This window comes from Branchiostoma floridae, chromosome 3 (assembly GCF_000003815.2).
Source record: "Branchiostoma floridae strain S238N-H82 chromosome 3, Bfl_VNyyK, whole genome shotgun sequence".
Classification (NCBI taxonomy): domain Eukaryota; kingdom Metazoa; phylum Chordata; class Leptocardii; order Amphioxiformes; family Branchiostomatidae; genus Branchiostoma; species Branchiostoma floridae.
Genome location: NC_049981.1, coordinates 15,309,585 through 15,334,323, shown reverse-complemented (window position 1 = coordinate 15,334,323; position 24,739 = coordinate 15,309,585). Strand labels below are relative to the sequence as shown.

Genomic DNA, 24,739 nt, shown 5'->3' with positions numbered 1-24,739 from the left:
GTTTGTGGTGGGTTCATCACCGTTGAGCACCGCGTTGTGCTTTCCTTGATGACAAAACCGTTCCTCTGTCTGTATTGGTTGTGTCTACTGACACATTGATCATCGATAGTCTTTTTGGAGCGGCGCTTGCGAAGTTGGCGTATCATAAAAAAGCCAACCCAGGCACATGTACTGATGGCGATAGCAGCTATGACTGGGGGCAGGGCTAAGCTTACAGAGTCCATGGCAGGAGAGTCATTGCTGGGAACATAAGTGGGTGTAGATGTTGTATAACCCTCTGATGTAGACTGGACATCTGTAGCAGAAGCAGAAATGTAACACAATGTTTCGTTCATTGCACACCAATACCACCACAGAAACACACACACACGCCATTCTTAAATACGCCATTCCCATATACACAAACACTCACACAGACACACAAATGTGCATTCTCTTTCACTCCTCATCCAGTCACAGACTCCGAGACACGTACACACAGACACGAGCGTACGCACGCACACACACACACACACACACACACACACACACACACACACACACACACACACACACACACACACACACTTATTTTTATGAGGTACCCACCTACTGTGGTTGGGGAAGATGCCCCACCATTCCTTTCTTGTAGAAACGTCTGATTCACCAAGTTCTCTACTGTCTGTGTCGTGTCTGTGATGGTTGTACCAGCATACGCTGACGAGCTTCGAGGATTCTCACATTTTTCTATAAGTTTTACCAACACCAAAGGACCACTGTATTTAGCAGGGGTGTGACAAAAGATATTGTACCGCATTCCTGTTGGTCCTAAACATGCGTTGCATCTGTTACTATCGCAATACACAGTAGACGTACAGCATCTTGGTGACAATTTGCAGTCTATCTTCATCAGCCAAGTAATGTGACAATCGCAGTGTACGGGGTTGCCGGCAACTAGAAGTCGGATCGGATGCTTTGTGCGCAGAGAGTCCTCAGGCAATCTCGTCATGTTGTTTGATCGAAGGTTCAGAATCAGAAGGTGCGTCATACTGTACAACACACCTATGGGTTCAACCCGTGCCAGGTTATTATAGGACAGATCTAGTTCTTCCAAACGTGGTAGGTTAGGCAGAGATCCCCAAGGGAAGTCCTGAAGCTTGTTCTTGTGTAGCGTAAGGTATGTCAGAAATGGTAAGTTTGGAAAGGGTGTAATAGACTCTATACGATTTGAATCTACTAAAAGTTTACGCAGACTTGTTGGAACACTGCCTTCCATCATATCAATACTTGTAAGACGATTTTTGCTTAAGTGTATTTCGCGGAGACTAGAAGCATGTATTGTGGATTTCCATGGGAAACTTTGCAGCATGTTTCTCCCCAAATATAGTCTGGATAACTTCGGCAAGTAGGGAATACTTGGAAATGAACGAAGTAAGTTGACGTCCAAAAATATGGTTTCCAAAACGTCTGGTTCAAAGTTTGAAAAAGTGAAGTTGGTGAGATTCCTGGCAGAACAAACAATCGATGCACCAAACTGTAATCTGCACTTGTTTTGACGCACACTTTCAAAGCCTTCTTGTGCAAAACTGTATTTAATGAATATCATCAGAATGGTAATTTTCGTGACACAGTAAATCGACATCATGATAGTGAATTTTAAACCTGGCAGTAACAAATTGTGCGCCGACAGTCGCAATAGGGGCCCCTCACGTAGAAGAGTCCGATGCTGTCGCTCCAGTGACCCGGTGCTGTACTTCTAGTAGAAGAAAGATCCGATGCTGCCCTCCTAGTTGAAGAAATAACTGAGGCTGTCCCTCCAGCAAAAGAAATACCCGATGCTGTCCTTCCTATAGAAGCTGTCCTTCCGGTAGAAGAAAGGTCCGATTAATTGCTCCAGTAGAAGAGAGATCAGATGCTATCCCTGAAGTAGATAAAAGAAAGATCCGTTGCTGTCCCTCCGGCTATCCCTGAAGTAGAAGAAAGATCTGTTGCTATATCCCTCCAGTAAAGAAGAACGATCAGGTATCATGCTATTCCTGAAGTAGAAGAAAGATCAGACATGCTACCCCTGATGTAGAAGAAAGATCCGATGCTTTCCCTCCAGTAAAGAAGAAAGATCAAATATATCCTTAAGTAGTAGGAGAAAGATCAGATTCTGTACCTCCAGTATAGAAGAAGAAAGGTCCGATGCTGTCCCTCCAGCTATCTCAAAGTAGAAGACTGACCTGCTGGCGCTAACCAAAGCTCCTCCCAACACAACGTCTATGAGAAATGGAATGTTCTTTCTGAACGTGGGCAGATCAGCAACATGTTCTTTATTCATGTGAAGTGCGGAAGCACTATTCGTTTGCATTGTTATCAGATTGGCCACTAGAATTTTCCGTACCAGTGAAAACACGAGGGAGAGTCAGGAGACAGAGAAGTATTCTAGAGTATTGAGACTACTTTCAAGATCTGTTTTAGCCCAGGCAAAAGTTTAGTATGAACGTTAGGAAATAATTTTACAGCGCCATATTTGGATCATCAGGTAGTTGACCCATATGACCTTTAGTGGATTTGTCTCCTGCGAGTGCTACTATCGACTACTTTCTGTCTTTCGTCTTAGTGTCTGAAATCATGTTGGCAGCTTTTTGATGTCTGAGGTCTGGAAAGCTAATGAAAGATGTCAGAGAAACCAACAGTAGACACTGGTCCTCAATATCAACAACTTGCTATGGTAAGTGAGTAGTTAATTCGCTGTTCTCTCGGAAATGTGGTAAGGGATTGGAGTCAACGAATTCATCATACGGTAAGTTACTCCCAACTTAATCTCAAAGCAGATCGGGCTGTGGCAAATGGGAAGGAGTTTAGGCGACAATAAATCCTCTGCCGGCTAAAACTCCTTCCCATTTGCCACAGCAAGATCTGCTTGGAGATTACTCCCAACTCACACATGTATTGGTGATGGCACCTTTTTTGTCAAACCTTTTCTCGTACCAGTGCGGTAATAGCCAAGCAACAATAATAGAAGAAGATGGTACTTGATTAGTCCTAACCATCGTTGTGAATGCATATATGCTATAAATTAAACAATATGTTTTGAAGCTTCTAACATCAATAGGTTATGATAAATTATCACATCATTTCACCAAATAACATTCATACAAAAAATACACAACAGGTAAACCTTCCACAACTTTTCTTTTTAATTCCTTGGCACAAGATAACCAACATTGAACTGACAAAGTTTAACATTGCACATAGACATTATGTAGTAGCAGTAGCATTTAGTTATTATACTGGCACTGAAAGTACTTACTTGATGGCATATATGAGATACCACTGAGTGAACTTTTTAACTCATGCATCAAAAGTTAGAATATCTCAAATTGATCGAGTGTCTACTTAATGTGAATAATTACACCACTGAGTATCACACTCACAAACACCTTTGGCCAGTCTTGTGCATGGGATATTATTTGTTATCTCCAATTGCATGCAAATTCTGTACAATTATTCACAAATTTGTTAGAAAAAAATCACAATTAGTGACTAAAATCCTATAAATCTAGTAAATCACTAAAAACTATGCTTTGCTGCAATCATAAAAATGTGTTGTTACAAATAATTTCGCTAGACATTTAATAAAATCAAAACCTTGCCTAGCAATGCAACGAGAGCTTAATTCCTGATACATTTATATTGCATTTATACACAGTGGCACTTTGGAAGTAACAAGGCAGTGCAGGTAAACTTAGAAACAAACAGCAGATACAAATTGCTAAAGGTAATCTTGAAGTAGCTGTAGAATTCAGCTCAGTGTTTCAGGCATGTTTTCTAGGCATTTCTACATTTCTTTGTGTTTTTATATTTTTGCGCATAGTAAGGGAGGCAAAGAAATAAAAAGCACAGACCACTATAAATATCTGTTAAGTGCCTAAAAACATGCATTAAACACTGAGTCAAACCCTACATCAGCTTGAAGATTCAAAATAAAGTGATCATGTGCATTGCCCTTAGCCTACAATGACTTACTACATGCTTCAGACTGTTCAAGCGTAAAGCATGATGCAGACTTGATCAGATAAAGTGTTGCTAATTGGTTAGAATTACATCCAAACAACCATTCACAGCCAACATAACAAAGTATCAATGATGCTCTGGTTGGTGCTTGAGATATTTTCCCACCGCCCCCTTGGTGACTACAAATACTTCACAAAATTCAATGTACATCACATTACTATAATTTGTTACTACATATCGAAATAACTTTTTTTATAAAGCTGCCATAACCTTGTACATTTACATGTTTGACAGGAAATTTCATTCAAAAGACTGAAAAAATGGATGAAATATATCCAACAAATTATTTTTCTTAGACGGTATAAAAGTTGTTTATGACAACATTGACATGAGCAAAAGCTCTATGGAAGTATGGCTTTTACTCCCTTGATTTAACCCATTGCGGTAAGGTAATTAAGATTTGTACACCTTGTCATTTTAGACAAAGTAGCAAGACTGGGCATGAAGACTGTATGTATTACTATAAATTGTCTTTTTACAGTTGTGTGTATAGTGCTAAGTTTTTGTTATAATTGCGGAATATATTTTGCATAATTACATGCAATTTGACAGCTAGGCTAGCTTCCTCCAGAGGGTGTCCATATAAGGGACCCTGTAGTCATTACAATGATAACACTACTAATGCTTCAATGGCAGGACATGGTTGTGCTCTCCTTCTGTCTCATTGTAGCAATAACCTGTAGGTTAGTTAACAGGTAAATGAAACTAGTCAATAGACGTTTTACACTTAAGGGTTATCAGTTAACTTATAAAACACTAACCAATGTTAACTTAAAACATAACAGACTGACAACAAAGAGCTGGGTCCTATGTAGAACCTGAACATGATATAGTAGTACAAAACATCACTTTAAAACTTGTTTGTACCTAAAAAAAGCTCTTCCACAGAACTCAAAGTTGTTTTTAAACAATGTTTGTTTCTGATATCAATATACCATGTTGTACCCAACAGATGCACATGTATATACACTGTCATCTATTGATTGAACACACAAAGAGATTAAACATTATTTTGCATACTGGCTAGGAAACAAGCAAGCAACAGCAGTAGTTGCTGCAAGCTGCAGTTCTAGATAAAATTGCAAGATGGCTCCACATAGCAGCTTGGGCCATTTCCGAGGTTGGAAGTGACTAATGATACTGAGGTTTTAATCTGGCCCACCAAATAAAAAAAACATTGGTATTAACTGAAGATTGAATATTTTTGCTACCTTTTGCAACTCTTGGTTAGATTGTTGCAAAGTACTGTATGTTCAAAACATCAATTTGAAATAAAAATTCATGTTTCTTTAATCAGCAGCTGACTAGTTGTAATAACAAGTTCACTGCCTGAAAAGCTTAGCACATCTGTAAAAAGTGCTAACTTGAGTTGTCCATCCAAGGGACCAAAAAGATCCTAAAAAGAACTAGACCCTTGTTCACCCTGCAACAGAAAAAGCTTCACTGGAAATCTAGTTCAATTTGCAAGACAAAATGCTGTCACTTAAATTTGTCAATCCAAGCTACCTCAAAAATGTCCCTGAAAAACACAGTAAACATAGCTCAACTCCCTACAGAAGTTAAGATGAATTGGATAAAATATTTTTTTGTGTATGCACAACATAATATAAATATAGGGCTAATTTACAATGGAGAAAATAAATATGTCTCTTGTGAAAAACATAACTCTAACACAATATAAAACATGGTAAGATATGGCATCTACTTCATCTTTATAAAAGCAACATTTTAGCAGTTCATGTTGAAATTTGGTGGCTGAATTATAATAAACAAACTAGATTAGAAGAAAACATCTGACAAGACATTTTGGCATCCCAATATCCTAGATAGCTGCACAGTATCTGCAACAAACACCAAATTGAATTATACATTCACACATGTAGTATCAAACATTTTGTAAAAACTGGTTTATCATGTTGCCGAACAAGAGTTATTTGTCATGCTAATATTGGAAACCACTTGACATGAAAAAGATTTTTTTTTTCATCCAACATTGTAAATTGGTCCCAAGCACTTCAAACAACTGTTGTTTTACAGTAGTGTACTAGTACATGTCAGGTCTTTCATGGAAATCTGCTTGGGGAGAGGGACTGACTTAGTTTTTTGGTTTATTACCTGTTTGTTCAAGTAACCTTCTCCCTGCTGCCTAGTATATATAGTAACCATTTAAGCATTACAAATTTGGAGCCAAATGGCTACCTTAGCAGGATGAAGGTTAAATTACAAAATATGTTAGCTTAAACATAAACTGTTTTCTGAACCTGATCTCAAGATTATTCCAAACCTACCATGCTCCCTCCACACTACAAACAAGTCTACAGTACCCTTAAAGTCAGCTTGAAAACTCTCTCCAAAACAGCAACTACAACAAGTCCACTACAACTCTAGAACCACAATGTGTCTAATTCCACAGCCTTTCTGCCTCAGTCTACAAATTAATTGCACAAGTCTTTTTAAGCACAAGTTCTTTATCGTATACATACGGCATTGATACAAAACACAGCTCTATATTTTACAATACTATGTTGCACCATGACAGTACAATTTATAATACTGGGTACTGGTAACTGTTTCCATATTATTAAACTACTGTTTGTTCATAGCACAAGACAACTTGGCTCACAGAACAGCTGGACAATGTTTCAATTTGCATTATTGCTGAAACACCTAACATACTGAACTTGGAATGCACACTCGTTGATAATTTGTCTTGTCCTTTTTCTTTAACTCTGTAAAGTCTCTTTCAGAATTCCAGGTCACGCCAGATTAAAACTGCAACTTCAGAATTAAACTGGAGATACCTTGTGTGACCCAGGAAAACCAAGGAACAGAGTAGCCATACCCAGATTCAGCCAGTTTTGTATACTTACAGGACTCGAAAGCCTTTTTCCTGCAGTATTGCAATATTTTTGGAAAGTTAACTTGGGAGTAATTTTCAAAATCTGCAAAATTGGTTATGTCTACTACAGTATGTGCATGTTTGCAATGAACTGGCTTAAATTCACAATTATACCAAGTCTTAAGTTTTGTATGCAAGGGCACTTAAGCACCAATCTCGCCTACCCTTATACAAAGAACTTCAACACATTAGAAATAAAGAAACAAATTTTGTACCCTACAAAATCACAAGTTGTCTACATCTTTATTTCCAATCAAAATTTTTTGGGCAAAATGTAGGAGGGTATTTCGAGTCCTGACTTCTCAACATCAACACCAGTAAATAAGTGATCATATCTGAATGATTCCCCCAAAAGAGATCACTAATGGTTGTATGCACACTAACTTCAGTGGTGCTACATGCGGACTAGGTATCGCTAATCTCAAAGTAGACATAAACTTGGGCTCAGTGTTTTACGTAACTATCCTTCTGACTGAGAGGCTTTTGATACATTTTTGTAGTAGTCTGCATTTTGTATGGAAATCTCCCTACGCATGTGTAAAACACTGAGCCATACTCTACATCTGCTTGAAGATTATGTATTGTTACCAGGACCAGGGAAGACTGGATGTTATCGTGATGCTTGGCACTTGTCCGTCTGGAGACGCAGCGCCCCCTTCTCGTGCAGACTCTTGAACACCTGGAACTCGATCGGCATGTCGTGACCACCGTACATCGTGGCGAATGGGCGCGGATCATAATAGTGGTATTTAATATTGCGACCATACCTAGAGTATAAGAAGTAAAGAACAAACTTTATAAAGGAACAAATTTCTATTTTCTTCTTTGATTTTGGAAGACTGTGTAGTATCTGTTTTCCAAGTTATTTTTCCCAATTTATGGCAAACATTATGTTTGCTCATTGTACAGCTTCTTTGTATGATTTATAGTATGGTCGCAGAAATTGATGCATCAGTTGATGACAAGTTGTCATCAATATAATCAAGTGAGTGGGGCCTAATGAAAGCAAAATTAGAATTTTACATAGAGAAAGGGCGAAACAAGGAGTTACCTGTGTGCAAAAGAAATTGTACATATGGCCTGGGTACCATACCATCGAGGCGCTCGAGATACTCTTCGGCGCTTTAGGCGTAGCGAGCCCGTGCAGTTAATTAGTGCAGGCCGGGGGAGTTCTTACGGGGTTGGTTAGATTTCGTCGTGCCCCGCTGGCGGCGTAAACTCAAAAGGCCGGCTACAAGCTCTGGCGGCCAAATTTCAAAGGGCAGCTAATCAGACAGGCTGACAGAAGCATTTCCTTAGCACCTTAAAGCACCCCAAAGCCGACTAGCGGAGAATGGTACCCAGGCTATTGTACATACTGCATGTCAAACAAGGTGGAAGACGAAGCAAATTTCATTTGTAACTGTTCCTTCAATGATCACATAAGAAAAGAGCTCTTAAAAGAGGCCACTAAATTCCATCTTAATTTCTCCACATTTACAGACTACTCTTCTCTAAACATCACAGAATCCAAACATTACAGATCTAGAAAAGGAGGGATCCTTCGTCTTCCACTGTCTCCAGGAAAAGAAGTCAAACCCTACAAGTAATAGAATTTTGAGTTAGCTTTTAGAATAGAGTAGACACATATATTGTTCTAAACTTGTATATTTGTTTGTACCCTTTTGATTAGTGCTTGGGCAAGAATTTGCAATAAACTTGCAATCATCAATGTAAACAACCTACCTGTCAATATCAAAAGGGTACATGCCGTAGAGGTGAACCTCGTCACATAGACTGGCAGCAAACGTGTACATCCACATTCCAGAGGAAGGGCGGGCAACTCTGTATTCTGTAGACTTCCAGTACCTGGAATACAGCAACAGTCAGCACTTTGGAAGAAAGAATCGTATATGGTCACTATGTTTTGTGGGGGAAATGACTGTCACATTCAATGGACATATCTTGTCCTATATAGCCACGGGCCGAATACACTACCACTGTGCTACGCGGCCCCTATCATGATGATGATAGCAACTCTGGTCTATCAGAATCTTATGATTGTCAGAGATTCTGCTCCCCAGGGTAAGGAAGCGCATGGTTAGATCATTGGGCACAGTGTTTCTGCTCTTTAGAGATAAAAAAAACTGTTTTAGTGAGAGTGCACATGTTCTTTCCCCATTATCTATGCACTTCCCAGATGCTAGGCCAGTATAGACATGAGACCAAGAGGTCATGCACGTTATTCCTGGCATGCCTTAGACTAGATGTTGTGTCCTAGAGAAAGGCATTTTACACAACTTTCCTTACTCCACTCAGGTGTGACAAAAAAGGGTACCTGACTTCAGTTGGGGAGGTTAAAGGCAGTGGAAGGAGAGATAGAGATGGGCTCCCCCTTCCAACACAGTGCCCAGAACATGGGATTATACATTTACCCATGGCCCCTACCCCTACAGCCTAAAAAAGGCTACAGGACTTCCTTTACATAGTGTGCACTTGCCAGGCACTGATCCCTTAGGAAATGGTACAGACTTAGAGAACAGAAAAAAATGGATTTACAGTGGCCATGACTTATACCCTTATGTCAGCTTCCTTCTTACAAAGTACTATGAAGTGTGTCCCATTAAGACTCAGTATTGATAGAGGCCTTAGTGTTGGAGACATTTTATTAAGTCTACATGCTGAACTGAGACGCCATCTTTACCCCAGCCGGTACTTAAGCCTTGACACTAATGGAGCCGTGCACGACTTGAAAGTAAAATGAGATGAACAACCAGTGGCTCCTCACAAGGAAGCAATCAAGCAACTATTCATTCTGCATCTTGACCTTTTAACCTTGACGAACTATGCACAAAGAAATCAAGGACAAGAAAGGAGGGTGTGATATGGAGGGTGAGATATGAGCTGTCAAGGCTTCAGGCGGATAATATGATTGGATTGTGGCATTTGGCTGTGGTTTAAGAGGGATGTCTTTCGATCGATGGATGGATGTAGTAAAGTTGACCCTTTACTTGTCTGGCATTTGGTTTTGGTGGAGTCAACGTTAATGAACATCCAAAATCAATCCGTTCCAGAGTAAAACATCTTTCTTTGGCATCCTCACTTCAATCATATTATTCATTGTATAAAACATTATGTCAATGTGGTTTTAAGTAGCCAGCTACATGTGCATTCATTGTATTGGTACATAGACTTTTGAAATGCGTAACATTTAAAAAGAAGAATGTTGGCAGGGTTGGTTTCGTCCAAAGTTTGGGCCCCAAATCGTCCAGCCATTCCTAAATCTTGAACCTGATGCATGCTGACGACAATTTCCTATGGACGGCTGTTTATATTGCTGTATATATTGAAAGAAAGGGGGTGTGAATACATTTTGTCATGGATTCTCACAAGGAATTTTCATACTTGAGACAGATTTCCATACTACATGTACATGTGCATTCCGGGGTAAACATTGCAATCTGGTAGAATTGATTGGAGTCTCTTAAATTTAGTGATTATAAATCTGAGCTATTCCTTTAAAAGACGGTCAGAACTTTTTGTCTTTGGTTACTGTATCTTTACTAAGATCAGTATTGACAAAAATGGATTGACTTAAAATCTAGAATTCATACATAGAATACCACCCAAGTGCATTGATGGAGACTCAGATTGTGACCTGTACCAATAGAATCAGTGATTGCGATCTCTGTTCTGACATATATATGAAAAAAGACATGAATTTGAAACCATATGACACAATAGGTAAGGTCACATATATGATGATATACTCACTGTCTGGTAACTATCTATTAGGTGAAAAATTCCTGTAGGTCGAACATAAAGTCAAGCGAAAGGGAATGAAAAACTTATCAATAAGATACAATACCTTGACATTAGTTGAAAGTGTACATAGTTTGTAATAAGTGAAACTTTAGGAACCAAATGTGAAAAGGAATTTCTCACCTTCTAATCCATTTCTCCATGTCTGGACTTGGGTATGCTGTACGCACGTTGATATTGTGTTTTAAGATTATGTCGTTTGTCCACTGCACATGGTGTTTTTCCGACTTTGCAACAAAAGCAGGTATGAACAAAATTCCCCCTTCTAAACGACGGAGTCTCTTGATAAAGCGTTCCTTAAGCTTCGGCTCTGCAAAATCCTTGTAATAAGTAAACATCACGGAGGGGTTCATGGTGGTGAAGTTGGACTTGGTGCCCACGTCCCTCTCGTGGCCTTCCAGCTCGGGTAGGTTGCACCGGAACACAAAGTCATGAGTGTCGATCTCCTTACCGCACCCGGAGTTGAAGAGAATTCCTGAGTTCCCCACCACTGCGCACTTGCGGAAGTGTTTATTCTCCAGTGGTGGCCTGGAGGGCAGCATGTTGTGGAAGTTCTGGGACACCGTCACCGACGGGTGCCAGAACAGATGGCTTTCTAGGAACCAGATGCGATCGCCTGGCTTCACCTGGGACTGGAGGAGGGAGATGTTGCTTCTGGGGTCAAAGAACTGCTTTACCTTCTCCCTGCAGACAAGAAGTTCATACTTCATTTTACATGTGACAGCTAAAGGAATTTAACTTGATAAACCTATAAACTTGTTGATAGTGATGCTAACTGTCACCGCATATATTTGATACTAACATTTGAGACAGTGATGTTTGTTGTCAATGTCAAAATTAAATGCCTTGAACTACTCTCTTTCCCCCTAACAGCTAAAATCAATGACTGCAACATCAAAATGGGTTTACAGTACAGTACAGTACAATGTAATTTCTTTTCTTCTGATGCATTTTCATATATGAACATGGAGACAACATAGGAAGTTAAAAACAAAAGGAACATTAACATTATAACAAAAGGAAAAAGAAATCATTAATTGTTGGTTGTACAAAGACAAACGAAAACTAATAATCTGACAATCATTTATCAGTAACAATGAGAATCAAGTTCAATGTGTATATCTACCACGAGGGAAAATAAGCAAAGAACAACTTTGTGAGTTTTTGAATGGATGATGCATGCATCATACTCAATATGGTAGTCAACTCACAACCTGTCTACTATCTGAGCATGATCCATAATGTCCCATGCAATTTGAAAAGATTCCTTATGCCACCTCAGTTAAGCATCATACACAAGGAAGATTCATTTTGACTCTTTGTAGTCAGATTTGTGAACTCCAGACAGAATCATCTATAAAATCAAATTTGTGTGACATCATTAGAATTAATTCATAATTCCAAATTGCCAAACACATTTATTCCGAACCAGTACCTGGGCATATGCCAATTTCCAGTGATACTGCAATAGATCTACTGCCTTACCTTTATCTAACAGCCAGACTGAACAAACTCCCAGTAATAACAGTTATTCTAGCCGAGCAGTGCACTTATCGTGACAGATTTTCAGGGAATTTAGGAGCCAGCTTCCAGTGGTTGAAGGCAAAATGAGTCTCAACTAACAGGGTCATACATTTCATATGGCATCCGTTGTCTTTCATCATATATCAGTTTCATCAGTGAACAGTCACTGAAGACAAGTCGAACTAGCATTTTGTGGATGTTTCTGAAGTGTCTGACTCTAAGAACTTATAAGATTACATGACCAGCTTTGTAAAATTGAATTACTTTTATTTTAATGGAGAGACCTATCTTGTTCTTCTGTCCACACATGTTTTGCTTAGACATGCATGTCTAAGCCACAGCTTCAACCAATTGAAATGACTTACAATGTTAGTAGATACATTGTTGAAGATGAGACGTCCAGAGTGTAAGACAGACAAAGCAACAGTTACACACAAGCAACTGGATAGAATATGGAAACGACTAGAAGTTTTAGACAGCATCCAGTGGAAGACACTTCTAAGATGGTTCAATGTGATTCCAACAAATCAATTCCGAGTTTTGCTTTAAAGCCTGTTAAATCAAGATTCCCGTATAGTCACTGATGAAAGACAGTAGATGCTATCTGAAATGTTTGACCTTTTCCAAATTATATCCAGTTGCTTGAGTAACTGTTACGTTGCATATGTTACATGTTGCAGATGTTAATGATTAAGAATGGTATGAAAACGTCTCTCTTACTGTATGTCTTTGATGACAGTCTCATTTCGTGTCCAGCTCCTGGTATCAGTTAGTGAACTGCAGTTGTTCTTCTTAGCTCCACTCTGTAATCTGTAATCAATCACACATGTCAGCCATGCAAACACTTACATACTGATAAAATAGGAACAATCATAAGTGCTTGAAAAATAACATACTTGCTTGTTTATTTTTCAATTTCAGTGTTCAGCACCAGCGACAGATGTGTTCACCTGTGTGGGGGTGATGTTCAGCACCAAGGACAGGTATGTGTGTATGGATAGTGTTTAGCACAAGGAACAGGTGTGTTCACCAGTGTCAAGATGGCGTTCAGCACCAGGGACAGGTATGTTTGCCTATGTGTGGACTGTGTTCAGCATCAGGAACAGGTATGTTTGCCTTTGTGTGGATGGTGTTCAGCACCAGGGACAGGCCTGTTTGCCTGTGTGTGGATAGTGTTCAGCACCATGAACACGTATGTTTGCCTGTGTGTGGATAGTGTTAAGCACCAGGGACAGGTATGTTTGCCTGTGTGTGGATGGTGTTCAGCACCAAGGACAGGTATGTTTGGCTGTGTGTGGATGGTGTTCAGCACCAGGGACAGGTATGTTTGCCTTTGTGTGGATGGTGTTCAGCACCAGGGACAGGCCTGTTTGCCTGTGTGTGGATAGTGTTCAGCACCATGAACACGTATGTTTGCCTGTGTGTGGATAGTGTTAAGCACCAGGGACAGGTATGTTTGCCTGTGTGTGGATGGTGTTCAGCACCAAGGACAGGTATGTTTGGCTGTGTGTGGATGGTGTTCAGCACCAGGGACAGGTATGTTTGCCTGTGTGTGGATGGTGTTCAGCACCAGGGACAGGTATGTTTGGCTGTGTGTGGATGGTGTTCAGCATCAGGAACAGGTATGTTTGCCTGTGTGTGGATGGTGTTCAGCACCAGGGACAGGTATGTTTGCCTGTGTGTGGATGGTGTTCAGCACCAGGGACAGGTATGTTTGCCTGTGTGTGGATAGTGTTCAGCACCATGAACACGTATGTTTGCCTGTGTGTGGATGGTGTTCAGCACCAGGGACAGGTATGTTTGCCTGTGTGTGGATGGTGTTCAGCACCAAGGACAGGTATGTTTGGCTGTGTGTGGATGGTGTTCAGCCCCAGGGACAGGTATGTTTGCCTGTGTGTGGATGGTGTTCAGCACCAGGGACAGGTATGTTTGCCTGTGTGTGGATGGTGTTCAGCACCAGGGACAGGTATGTTTGCCTGTGTGTGGATGGTGTTCAGCACCAGGGACAGGTATGTTTGGCTGTGTGTGGATGGTGTTCAGCATCAGGAACAGGTATGTTTGCCTGTGTGTGGATGGTGTTCAGCACCAGGGACAGGTATGTTTGCCTGTGTGTGGATGGTGTTCAGCACCAGGGACAGGCCTGTTTGCCTGTGTGTGGATAGTGTTCAGCACCATGAACACGTATGTTTGCCTGTGTGTGGATAGTGTTAAGCACCAGGGACAGGTATGTTTGCCTGTGTGTGGATGGTGTTCAGCACCAAGGACAGGTATGTTTGGCTGTGTGTGGATGGTGTTCAGCACCAGGGACAGGTATGTTTGCCTGTGTGTGGATGGTGTTCAGCACCAGGGACAGGTATGTTTGGCTGTGTGTGGATGGTGTTCAGCATCAGGAACAGGTATGTTTGCCTGTGTGTGGATGGTGTTCAGCACCAGGGACAGGTATGTTTGCCTGTGTGTGGATGGTGTTCAGCATCAGGAACAGGTATGTTTGCCTGTGTGTGGATGGTGTTCAGCACCAGGGACAGGTATGTTTGCCTGTGTGTGGATGGTGTTCAGCACCAAGGACAGGTATGTTTGGCTGTGTGTGGATGGTGTTTAGCACTAAGGACAGGTATGTTTGGCTGTGCGTGGATGGTGTTCAGCACCAAGGACAGGTATGTTTGGCTGTGTGTGGATGGTGTTCAGCACCAAGGACAGGTATGTTTGGCTGTGTGTGGATGGTGTTTAGCACTAAGGACAGGTATGTTTGCCTGTGTGTGGATGGTGTACATCTCCAGGGACAGATTTGTCGATTGTAAAGGGATAGGCATATTTACAGGCACATGGGTTCAACACCAGGGATTTTTCAAACTCCATTTGTGTTGCTCCCTTTACATTCTCCTGATAGTCAATAGCTTAAATGTATCCATAATGTCTGCATGATTTTCTGTTGCACAGGCCTTTGAGGTGCACTTTCTTAATCAGAAATTGATATGTCTTTGACCATCACAATAAACTACAGGGCCTGAACAGTACGACTTTTAGAAACATGTCCCTTCATCTATATCTGATAGCTCGATCTCACAGCCTGCCCATCTCTGTCAACATGTAAAAATGCAAACTAAAAACATAAAGATGCAGCCACTCTCTCATTGATCAAACCAGTAATTGGCACTCTATCATTCATTACAGTGCTAATTGTGATGGATAGTTAGCTGGATCAGTCTATTGTAATCTATTGAATGGTAATGTTAGGGAAACATGACAGCTGACATAGCAATGTCAAACACTTCCTGTTGTATTTCCATGGCTACTCTGTTGTTATGGCAACTGTTTTTCTAAACCAACAATGTAGTCAAGGTTACTGTAAATGCCTTTTAGTTTGAAGAGATTCAATTTCAGGGTAGGGAGAAAACTAATGTTTGCTGTGGTTGATACATATAGAATATAACACAATGTCTGGCAATCTTGATTTCAAACATTGCACAATATGATGTTAGTACTTCATGGCCAACATATGGTTAATGTCAATTTATTTCAGTTAGTCTGGGGCTTGATTTTAGGACAGGGGGGTAGGAGCATGTACATGGTCATCTCCACATTTAACATGTCAAAATACTCCACTGATTTCTATGCCGCTTTCCAACCCCGAAGCATTTTTTTATTGTGTATGTACATAATATACTCAGGCTGGTAATCTAAGAAATCAAATATGCGTTAAAAATGGTAAAGGCCAGGATGCCAGGCAGGAAGGGCTAGCACTCAATGATGTATACTAGCTTATAATTAGTGCTTCCACTGGCTCTGGGCCATTGGGCTTTTAAACTTCTCAAACCCTGCTCACAGTTAAGAAATCTTCATCCACATATCCACATAATAAGAAAACCTACAAAGCACAAAGGATGGTAAAATACATGGCCACCATGCTTACTGGGGCTTACTGTTCTGGCAGGGGGAGAAGCAGCATGTACATGGCCACTTTTCAACCCAGAAGTGCTTCTGAATTCAGTACATACATGTATATATATTCAGGCTGGTAATCAAAGCAACCAATGTCTATACATGGAAAAGTGGCAATGGCCCGAATACGCAAGCACTCCATGAGGTGCACTGGCCCTAGGCTGGCGCCATTGGGCCTTTTGAACCCTGTCAACTGTCAAGAAATCTCCATCCACATATCCACTTACTGGTTTGTAATATAGAAAACCTACAGTGCATGAAAGATGGCAAAATGCATGGTCAGTAGTGCCCAAAAGGGGCTGAAACCTTGCCCCCTTTTGATTGGCCAATATCCTTATTACTGAGTAGCCCTTCTGTGCACAGCCCCATGCATTCTGAGATGAACCAGCAGGACCTTTTTGATGGTAGTTTTCAGGTATCTTAAAAAATGTATATTTGTTTCATTTAAATTGATTTGTCTCAGTGAATGACAATTACAGCCAGGGCTACCCTACTATGAATACAGCTGGACAGGCTATTAGTATTAATTACAAGAAAGGGTTATCCTTAAATACTTAGCCCTCAAAGACTGAATCCATATCTCTTTCCTTCCTCTAAACCTTTTGATGCTCCTTAGGAGTGTCCCACCCCATATATCGGAGCAATCTGCTCACAGTTAGAATAAGCAGATCAAAGTGACATGTGGCTGTATGCCAAAGATGTTAAGCCAATTTCTCAGATAACAGTAACAGGATCTAATCTCTTTGCTACATACAGTTAGAAGAGGTTCTACACAACAGGTCAAATGGTCATTCTTCTCGATTTCCAAAAGCAATTGGAACTACATATCTGGTTGGTTAAATTGAAAGTGACCTTGTGCCAGTTTCACTTAATGAAGAGCTATTCTAAAACTGGTCATGACAGAGGAGGCAGGTGCTCATAATGTACACATATATCGTATATACTAGGAAAATTCCAACAGCCCTTTTTGACAAGCACAATTAACAGTTGACCTCAGCTTACTAGTAATGTCCCATAAGGACTGCATCCCGTACCAGTAAAATGCATGTCAGGTAACCAACAACAGTAGTAGTGTTTCAAGCCAAACCTGCTCCTTCATTCATAGAATTATCTATTATTTATTTATGTAATTTTCCTATTCTTTTTTCCCATAGCCAATATTTAACATTCTTAGGCCATACCAGTTTACTTCCTTGGTTCTCAGATATTCTAAAGGTAGCATGAGGTGAAGATGAAAACAAAGGACTAGGGGTAAAACTTGTACTCTCCAAGCAGAGATTAAACTCTAACCCTACATGGTCCTAAACCTAACTCCATGCATCTGTACTATCCTACACCAAAAATCGGGTGGTAAAAACTTGGCTCCACTGGCAGGAATTGTTAAATGTGACAAAGAGGCCAATAGGTCACGCTAGGAAAGAATGTTTTAGTAAGTTGCTGAACAGAATCTAAATGGAGATCTTGAAGGGTCCCTTTAACAGGTTTTCCATCTCTTAGGGCAAATATGGGCATGTTTGATGGCTATCTTGGTGACTCAGCAGTTTGCTTTGTTTCTGGTTCAAAGAGCCTTTCCAGAAAAGGGCTATTGGTTGGCTTTTATAGATGTGTATGGAGGTTTTGTTTTCAGTGTGTCTATTTGTTTTCATGTGTGTCTGTAGTTATATATTATTATAGGTACCACATGAGAAATCGTGTCATACAAGAAGAAATGGAAGTGAGAGTCTCATTATTGGAGGTGAAATAGACTGATTTCAGTGACACAAAGCTCAGAGTCCAAAGAAGGTCCCAGAATAGGGTATCTCATTGCCTGTTCTCAATTTCCTGCTATGTGCATGGCTTTTGTCTTATGATATAGTATAGTAGCTATGGGGGAAAAGGCATTTAACTTGATATACAGAATCAGTAAGAAATTCACAATTATAGATCAGGGCTCGAAATACTGGGTGCATGTGCACCCAGGTGCACCCAAAATTGGAGCTGTGCACCCAATTATTTTCTGTGGGTGCACAGGGTGCACCCAAATATTATCTTGGCTTTATGTATGTAAAGATATCAAAGTATACTAGTTTACATCATATTCTTGACATCTGGGTATTACACCCCCACCTAACTCCTTCAGCTTTTCCCCCTACCCGTTCACCTTTTCCTCCGGACTTCCCCTTGACCCCCGCTGTACTTCATCTGTGTCCCCGTCCTTCATCTTTACCCCCGGTGTAATTCCGCTTTTCCCCCGCTTTTCCCCCGCCCAAACTACGCGCTGCTGTCGGCATGTGCCTTTTCAGTTCAGATTGGGAAAGAGTTGTGAAACACCACTTGGCAGATAGGTGGCCCAGAATGTGTCATTGAGAATAGACTATTTTATGTTCCGTGGCGCAACCATTATTGTTACTTTCTGAACAATTTTCGTGTTGACTACGTGCAATTCGGCTTGACGGCGGCCATTGCGGGTAAAGCGGAAGGGCGGGGGCACAGATGAAGTACAGGGTGGGTCAAGGGGAAGTCCGGGGTAAAAGGTGAATGGGTAGGGGGAAAAGCTGCAGGAGTTAGATGGGGGTGTTTTAGAAAGATAACAAAAATGTCTGACATGGTACTAGAATTTGATAGCATGTATTGCTAACTTAAAATTAAACTAAGTTTTGTTATTTAAGGTTTTTCTGACATTCTACTTAAATTTAAGTGGTGCACCCAAATTATTTTGGTGCACCCAATTTTCTTAGCTGGGTGCACCAGGGCACCTAATCCAAAAAATGAATTTCGAGCCCTGTAGATTAACCAAAAAAATTCACACAAAAAATCAAAGTTATGAGATCTTTGATTTTTATTTTGGGTACAGTTCATATCTAAACACGACTGAAACTTGAGGGTCTGGCTGATTTATAACATCTTACCAGGTCTAATGTTAATAGTTTGTCATTATGTTTATGCAGAGGAACACTTGGCAATGCACACAAAGAACAAAGTGTGCATTGTGCAAAGACTAGCCAACTGCAGCCTACCTGTGTCAGGGACCCCAGTACCAGTGTAATCAACACTGGATACTACTGGTCTATACTACTACTGCCATGAAAAGAAAGAAATTCACTGTATTGATAATGGCATATTTGCAATAAATTAAGAAGGAAACGTCCTGCATTTGCTTGCAAATGCTGTTCTATCAATTTTTTATAAACTGCCTCATGAAAACAGAATGGTTTGCAGGTGTTTTCACAGCACATTTAACTCTGGCCTTTTGCAAACTGCCGTACCAGCGATTGTGTGTCACAACACATTTCGGGTACCATTTGCTAAAGTGCCACTACATGTGCATGGCATTTGCATCACACAAAATGGCTTTCAAGGCACTTATGTCAGAAGTGTGGTCGCAGCAATTTTATGTGAAATTCTTGTGGGGTATTACCGCTGAAATTTTGCTTGGAAATCACAGGATGTTTTTGTTGAAAATATCCTAATGTTGTGGTGCCATGGTAATGAATAACCATAAGTGCTGATGAAAACACAGCAGACAATCTGACCAAGGCACTTCCCTGTGGGGTGGGAATTGTAAAACATGAAACTCAATCATAGAATGTCTCTAAGCATGCTCCTTATGACAAGTCAGTTTAAAGACCACTAACGTAGGGACAGAATGATTTTTGTAAAAGTTTTGGTTCACAATTTGGCCAGCAACATTTACAGAGAACAAATGCAACATTCATTTCCACTTTTTTTACCTTTAGGGTGTCCAGAGAGAGTAAAACTGAAAACAAATGTGATAAAGAAGACATCATGACATGAAGATCAATAGACCTGAAGCAGGAAGTTGCCAGGATGTTTTTTTGGTTTTTGCACTTTTGGGGAGATAAGACAGGAATATGTTATATAGGACAATGTGTATATATATGTACAAAGTGGGGAAAACAGAAGAGGCCATAAAGGACTCTCTCTAAGATAGACAAGAGGGACATGTTTTTTTCATGCACAATCCAAGTGCAAAGTGTACAGGGATCGAAATATTTTTTTTTGCTACATGCAAAATTGCAAGTTGGCAAATCATTTACGTGCAATTTGAAAAATTTACACGCAAAATAAGACTAGGCAGTGATCGCGACGAGGGTCGCTAGCTTGAATCAGCGAATTTTGATTACATCTAGTGAAGCTACCGGAGAAAGTTACCGGCAAAAACAAGGAAGGAAAAAGACAGACGTTCATATGTCTAATTCCTGAGAGTATTTTTTACGGCCAGGTATTTTCAACATGCAAGATTGCAAGTTCAGTGCAAATCTTGAAAATTGTGTGCAAATTGCAAGTTAAGTATGTGTATTCGAACCCTGGTGTATCATATTAAAGATACAAGATCTACAGAAAAAGAACAAATATACCAGGTATTACAATAGAAACTACATGTGAATAAGCAGGGCTTTCGGTTAAATATCCTGGATTGAAATTTGACAAATGTCTCTAAACACAACACAATAAGCTTAAAAATACTATAACCAAATCTTCAACAGGAGCAACCAGAAGTGTAGCTCTTCTTTGCAGTGTGCTTCCAAACAAAATTTGAATTCCAATGTAGTGCTTCTGAATCAAACGATTGTATGTAGTGTCTTTACATGCAATCATGCTGTATAAGTAGATACAGTATATAAAATGCAATATCCTACGACTCCTAAATGTATTATCAAGAGAAATAATCATATTCATCAGCTCCCCAAAGACTTCATTACAGAATCACAAAGGAATAGGTCTTTCTTTTTTTACCAAGTCTTTTAGTAGAATTTGATTACTGTCAGCAATAAAGCCCCCAAGAAAGTACACATATTGGAATTTGGACATGAGATGATTTGGTTTGCAACGATTTTAGCATGCAAATGAATCCCTCCTTGGTAGTGATGGTGCAATATTTCATTAGTTGAACAGACTTGCTATCTGTCACTGACACAGATCAGCATAGAAAATCATGTGTGGTCATGTAAAGGTGAAGGTTATGATCAGTGCTGTCCTTGGTGCTGATTTCTGTTCACATACACAACCACACCTGTCCCTTGTGCTGATATCTGTTCACATACACAACCACACCTGTCTCTGGAGGTAATTTCTGTTCACATACACAACCACACCTGTCCCTCGTACTGATTTCTGTTCACATACACAACCAGACCTGTCCCTGGTGCTGATTTCTGTTCACATACACAACCACACCTGTCCCTTGTGCTGATATCTGTTCACATACACAACCAAACCTGTCTCTGGTGGTAATTTCTGTTCACATACACAACCACACCTGTCCCTCGTACTGATTTCTGTTCACATACACAATCAGACCTGGCCCTGGTACTGATTTCTGTTCACATACACAACCAGACCTGTCCCTTGTGCTGATATCTGTTCACATACACAATCAGACCTGTCCCTGGTGCTGATTTCTGTTCACATACACAATCAGACCTATCCCTGGTACCAGGGTTGTAGCCAGCCTGAAATCATTTTCAGTCCCCTTGATTTTGAATGGGAATCCTATCAAGCACTGAAGGCATGGCGTGACGTTGCGAGTCATTTCTAGGGGGTCTTGGTCCCAGAAAGTTCTTTAATCAAGACCCGCTGAAACACTATTTCCTGCATTTTGAGGTGCAAATTTTGCTTGTAGACTAAGAACACATGGGTTTCAGTTTTTTTTATATCTTTACATATCAATTTTTGTCTGTCCCAGGGGACGGAATGGGGAAAACTTTTTTCAGTCCCAAGCTGCAAAATTCCTTTAAAGGACTGAAGGACAGGTGCTGGCTACAACCCTGCCTGGTACTGATTTCTGTCCCTTGTGCTGATATCTGTTCACATACACAACCACACCTGTCTCTGGAGGTAATTTCTGTTCACATACACAACCACACCTGTCCCTCGTACTGATTTCTGTTCACATACACAACCAGACCTGTCCCTGGTGCTGATTTCTGTTCACATACACAATCAGACCTGTCCCTGGTGCTGATTTCTGTTCACATACACAATCAGACCTGTCCCTGGTGCTTTCTGTTCACATACACAATCAGACCTGTCCCTGGTACTGATTGCTGTTCACATACACAATCAGACCTGTCCCTGGTGCTGAGTTGCTGTTCACATACACAATCAGACCTGTCCCTGGTGCTGATTGCCTTGTAGGTTTTGACATTTGCAAAGTAGCATCAAGCAAACAGCCCATCCCACTAAGTGAGACATAACAAGTATATGGCACAATATTTCAAAACTCAATTTTCAGGTGATTATCTACCACCTCCAACTTGCACTCAATTATCATAATGACTTCCCCCCGAGTGAAAATTGCCAGCAAAAAATGAATTTGCTTCAGCCCATTATGCTTCATAAAACCATATCAGCAGAACTCTCTCACATGATGATGATGTTACATTGCAAAATGATTTTCTCTTGCTTTTTTCTCTAATAGATGCAGTAATAAGATGCATATAACAGCAGCAGAAACAATTTGGCAAAAGCAGCTATAAATTGAAATCATGCAGATCTCAAGACATGTACAGCTCAGCATTATCATGTTGAGTGAATTCAGACAAAGAACAACTAACTCCTTTTAAGGCCAATTTAACCCATGGAACGGAAATCAAAAGCCTTACCTGTAACACTCCAGGGTTTCCAGTAGAGTGGTGTCGCGTACAAACATCCACTGCCGTTGCACATGAAACGCCATCATTGAAAACAGCACCAGGAACATCAGTACTAGGAAGCCCATCCTCTTCCTACCCAGGGAGCCGTGGAAAATCCCTGTCGCACCGTGGCATGCCATTGTTTTGTTGACGTTCCTCCGTAGCCTCCTTTAGCCACTCAGAAATCGGGTCGACCAGTATTGACCATGCCGTGAAGAATGGACTGTCGTTGTATCCCTTCAGTTACTTCATCTGTATAGTGAAAGATAACCTTGGTCAGAGGAAGTCACACTGTATTCTAGATCCAGGGATGAACTGCAGGTTTGTAGTTGAAATAATAGTAATGACATCTACCTTAATCTGCATACAAATGGTACATGTATTTTTAAACCCCATTCATTATAGAATCCTGAATTCCCCTGACAAAATTAGCACTCAGATGCGGCTTATCATTACGAATTACCATTTTACCCTAGGGCCAACATTAAAAACCAACAAGCCCTGTCATGATACATAGATATGCTGCTACAATAACAAAAGCTGTGCGAGAAAACATCTGGATAACTCCTTTTGGCTAAATGTTAGGTTAGGTTCACATAAACTTCATCTATAACCATCATATGCATATATCAGAATTTAGCACTGAAAAAAGATGAAAACACTGTATGTGTTGTGATGTCTTTGATTTGAGACCATCTTGTGAGAAATATTGTAGATTCATTTCATGAAATACATGCACCAGAAATCGCAACTCACATTTTGTTTACTGTCTCTACTATTATTGAAGACCACAGGTTACTTTACGGAATGATTCAGGACTGGAAACGATAGAGATTCGGACCTGTACCCTAACTCTTCTACCAACAGCTATACCAGCCATACCCATACAGTTGACAAACCATATTCCTCATAACTTTTTATTTATATTTGGTATCCCAAAAGTTAAGTTTTTCTTTACTGTATCAACTGGTGCAGGATTTAAATACTGATAAATGTAATCACATAACAGTATCTATTTGTGAGACTGGGAGTATGGTTCATGGTTCGTTCATTCTGTCCACAAAAGATGGCATGTCCAGAATTATTCACGTCCTCTCTTGTTCAAGTTCACAGTGGCCAGTATGCAAATGAGTCCACACCACATTTCTTTAAATTTACAGCTGATAATAAAATGAATTTAAAAAAATGGTCCAAATTCTATTAGCAAAACACCAAAATGCATAAAATTCAATCCTCACTACAGCGGTATGAATGATTCTACCTACAACCTTTAACGGTCCAGTCCTTGTGATATCTCGACATGGAAAACCTATTAGAGTGTGAAGACCGCAAATCCCTAAGAGAGCCTGCATAAGCCACAGTGGATATGATTTGAAATTCCGTCTTCCCAAACCTTGCCGCACTTAGAGGCCACACCAATACATTTCCTTGGTTCTTGGGCATCTTTAAGTTTAAGCAAGATGAAATCAGAGGGCTGGGACAAAACTTTCATCTGACTCTAGGCATCTGCAGTACAAAGCTTCTACCAGACTATTCCTTGACTCTGTTGTCATGTCAATTAAGTAGTCTTAATAGTAAGTATCAAGATATGTACTTGTACTGGCATCATAAGATTTTATGGCATGTTTTACTGGTGACTTAAGGCATCAAGAAATCAGTAAAGAGCAAACAGTTTCACATAGATAGCAAGGCATAAGGAAGTAGCTTGCCTTATCACATTTGGCTTTCCATGGCAAAATTGAAATTTTCTGGAGATGTATTCCTGGGATATGGTCTTTAAATCATTCTAATGCTCAGAAGACACCACATAATACCATAAGATATTTATCCAAAGGGCTTAAGAGACAAGATTTTAGCCTTACACAATCTGAAACATAAGGTGGACTGGAATATGTTTATT

General features: G+C 40.3%; 1 protein-coding gene and 1 long non-coding RNA gene across 2 annotated transcripts; one reads left to right on the top strand and one right to left on the bottom strand.

The window, feature by feature from the left end:
- Positions 1 to 2,520: 2,520 nt before the first annotated feature.
- Positions 2,521 to 22,986, top strand: LOC118411986. The gene is made up of 3 exons (XR_004830707.1): positions 2,521 to 2,695; positions 13,187 to 13,248; positions 22,824 to 22,986. It is a non-coding gene; the product is annotated as an uncharacterized LOC118411986 (long non-coding RNA).
- Positions 3,141 to 23,017, bottom strand: LOC118411945 (alpha-2,8-sialyltransferase 8B-like). Its single transcript, XM_035814471.1, has 5 exons — positions 22,810 to 23,017; positions 12,986 to 13,075; positions 10,865 to 11,425; positions 8,666 to 8,788; positions 3,141 to 7,707 (listed from the first exon to the last, which is right to left on the bottom strand). Exons 1-5 carry the CDS (start codon positions 22,977 to 22,979, stop codon positions 7,551 to 7,553), a joined length of 1,101 nt encoding a protein of 366 aa, XP_035670364.1. The 5' UTR covers positions 22,980 to 23,017; the 3' UTR covers positions 3,141 to 7,550.
- Between the last annotated feature and the right edge of the window lie 1,722 nt (positions 23,018 to 24,739).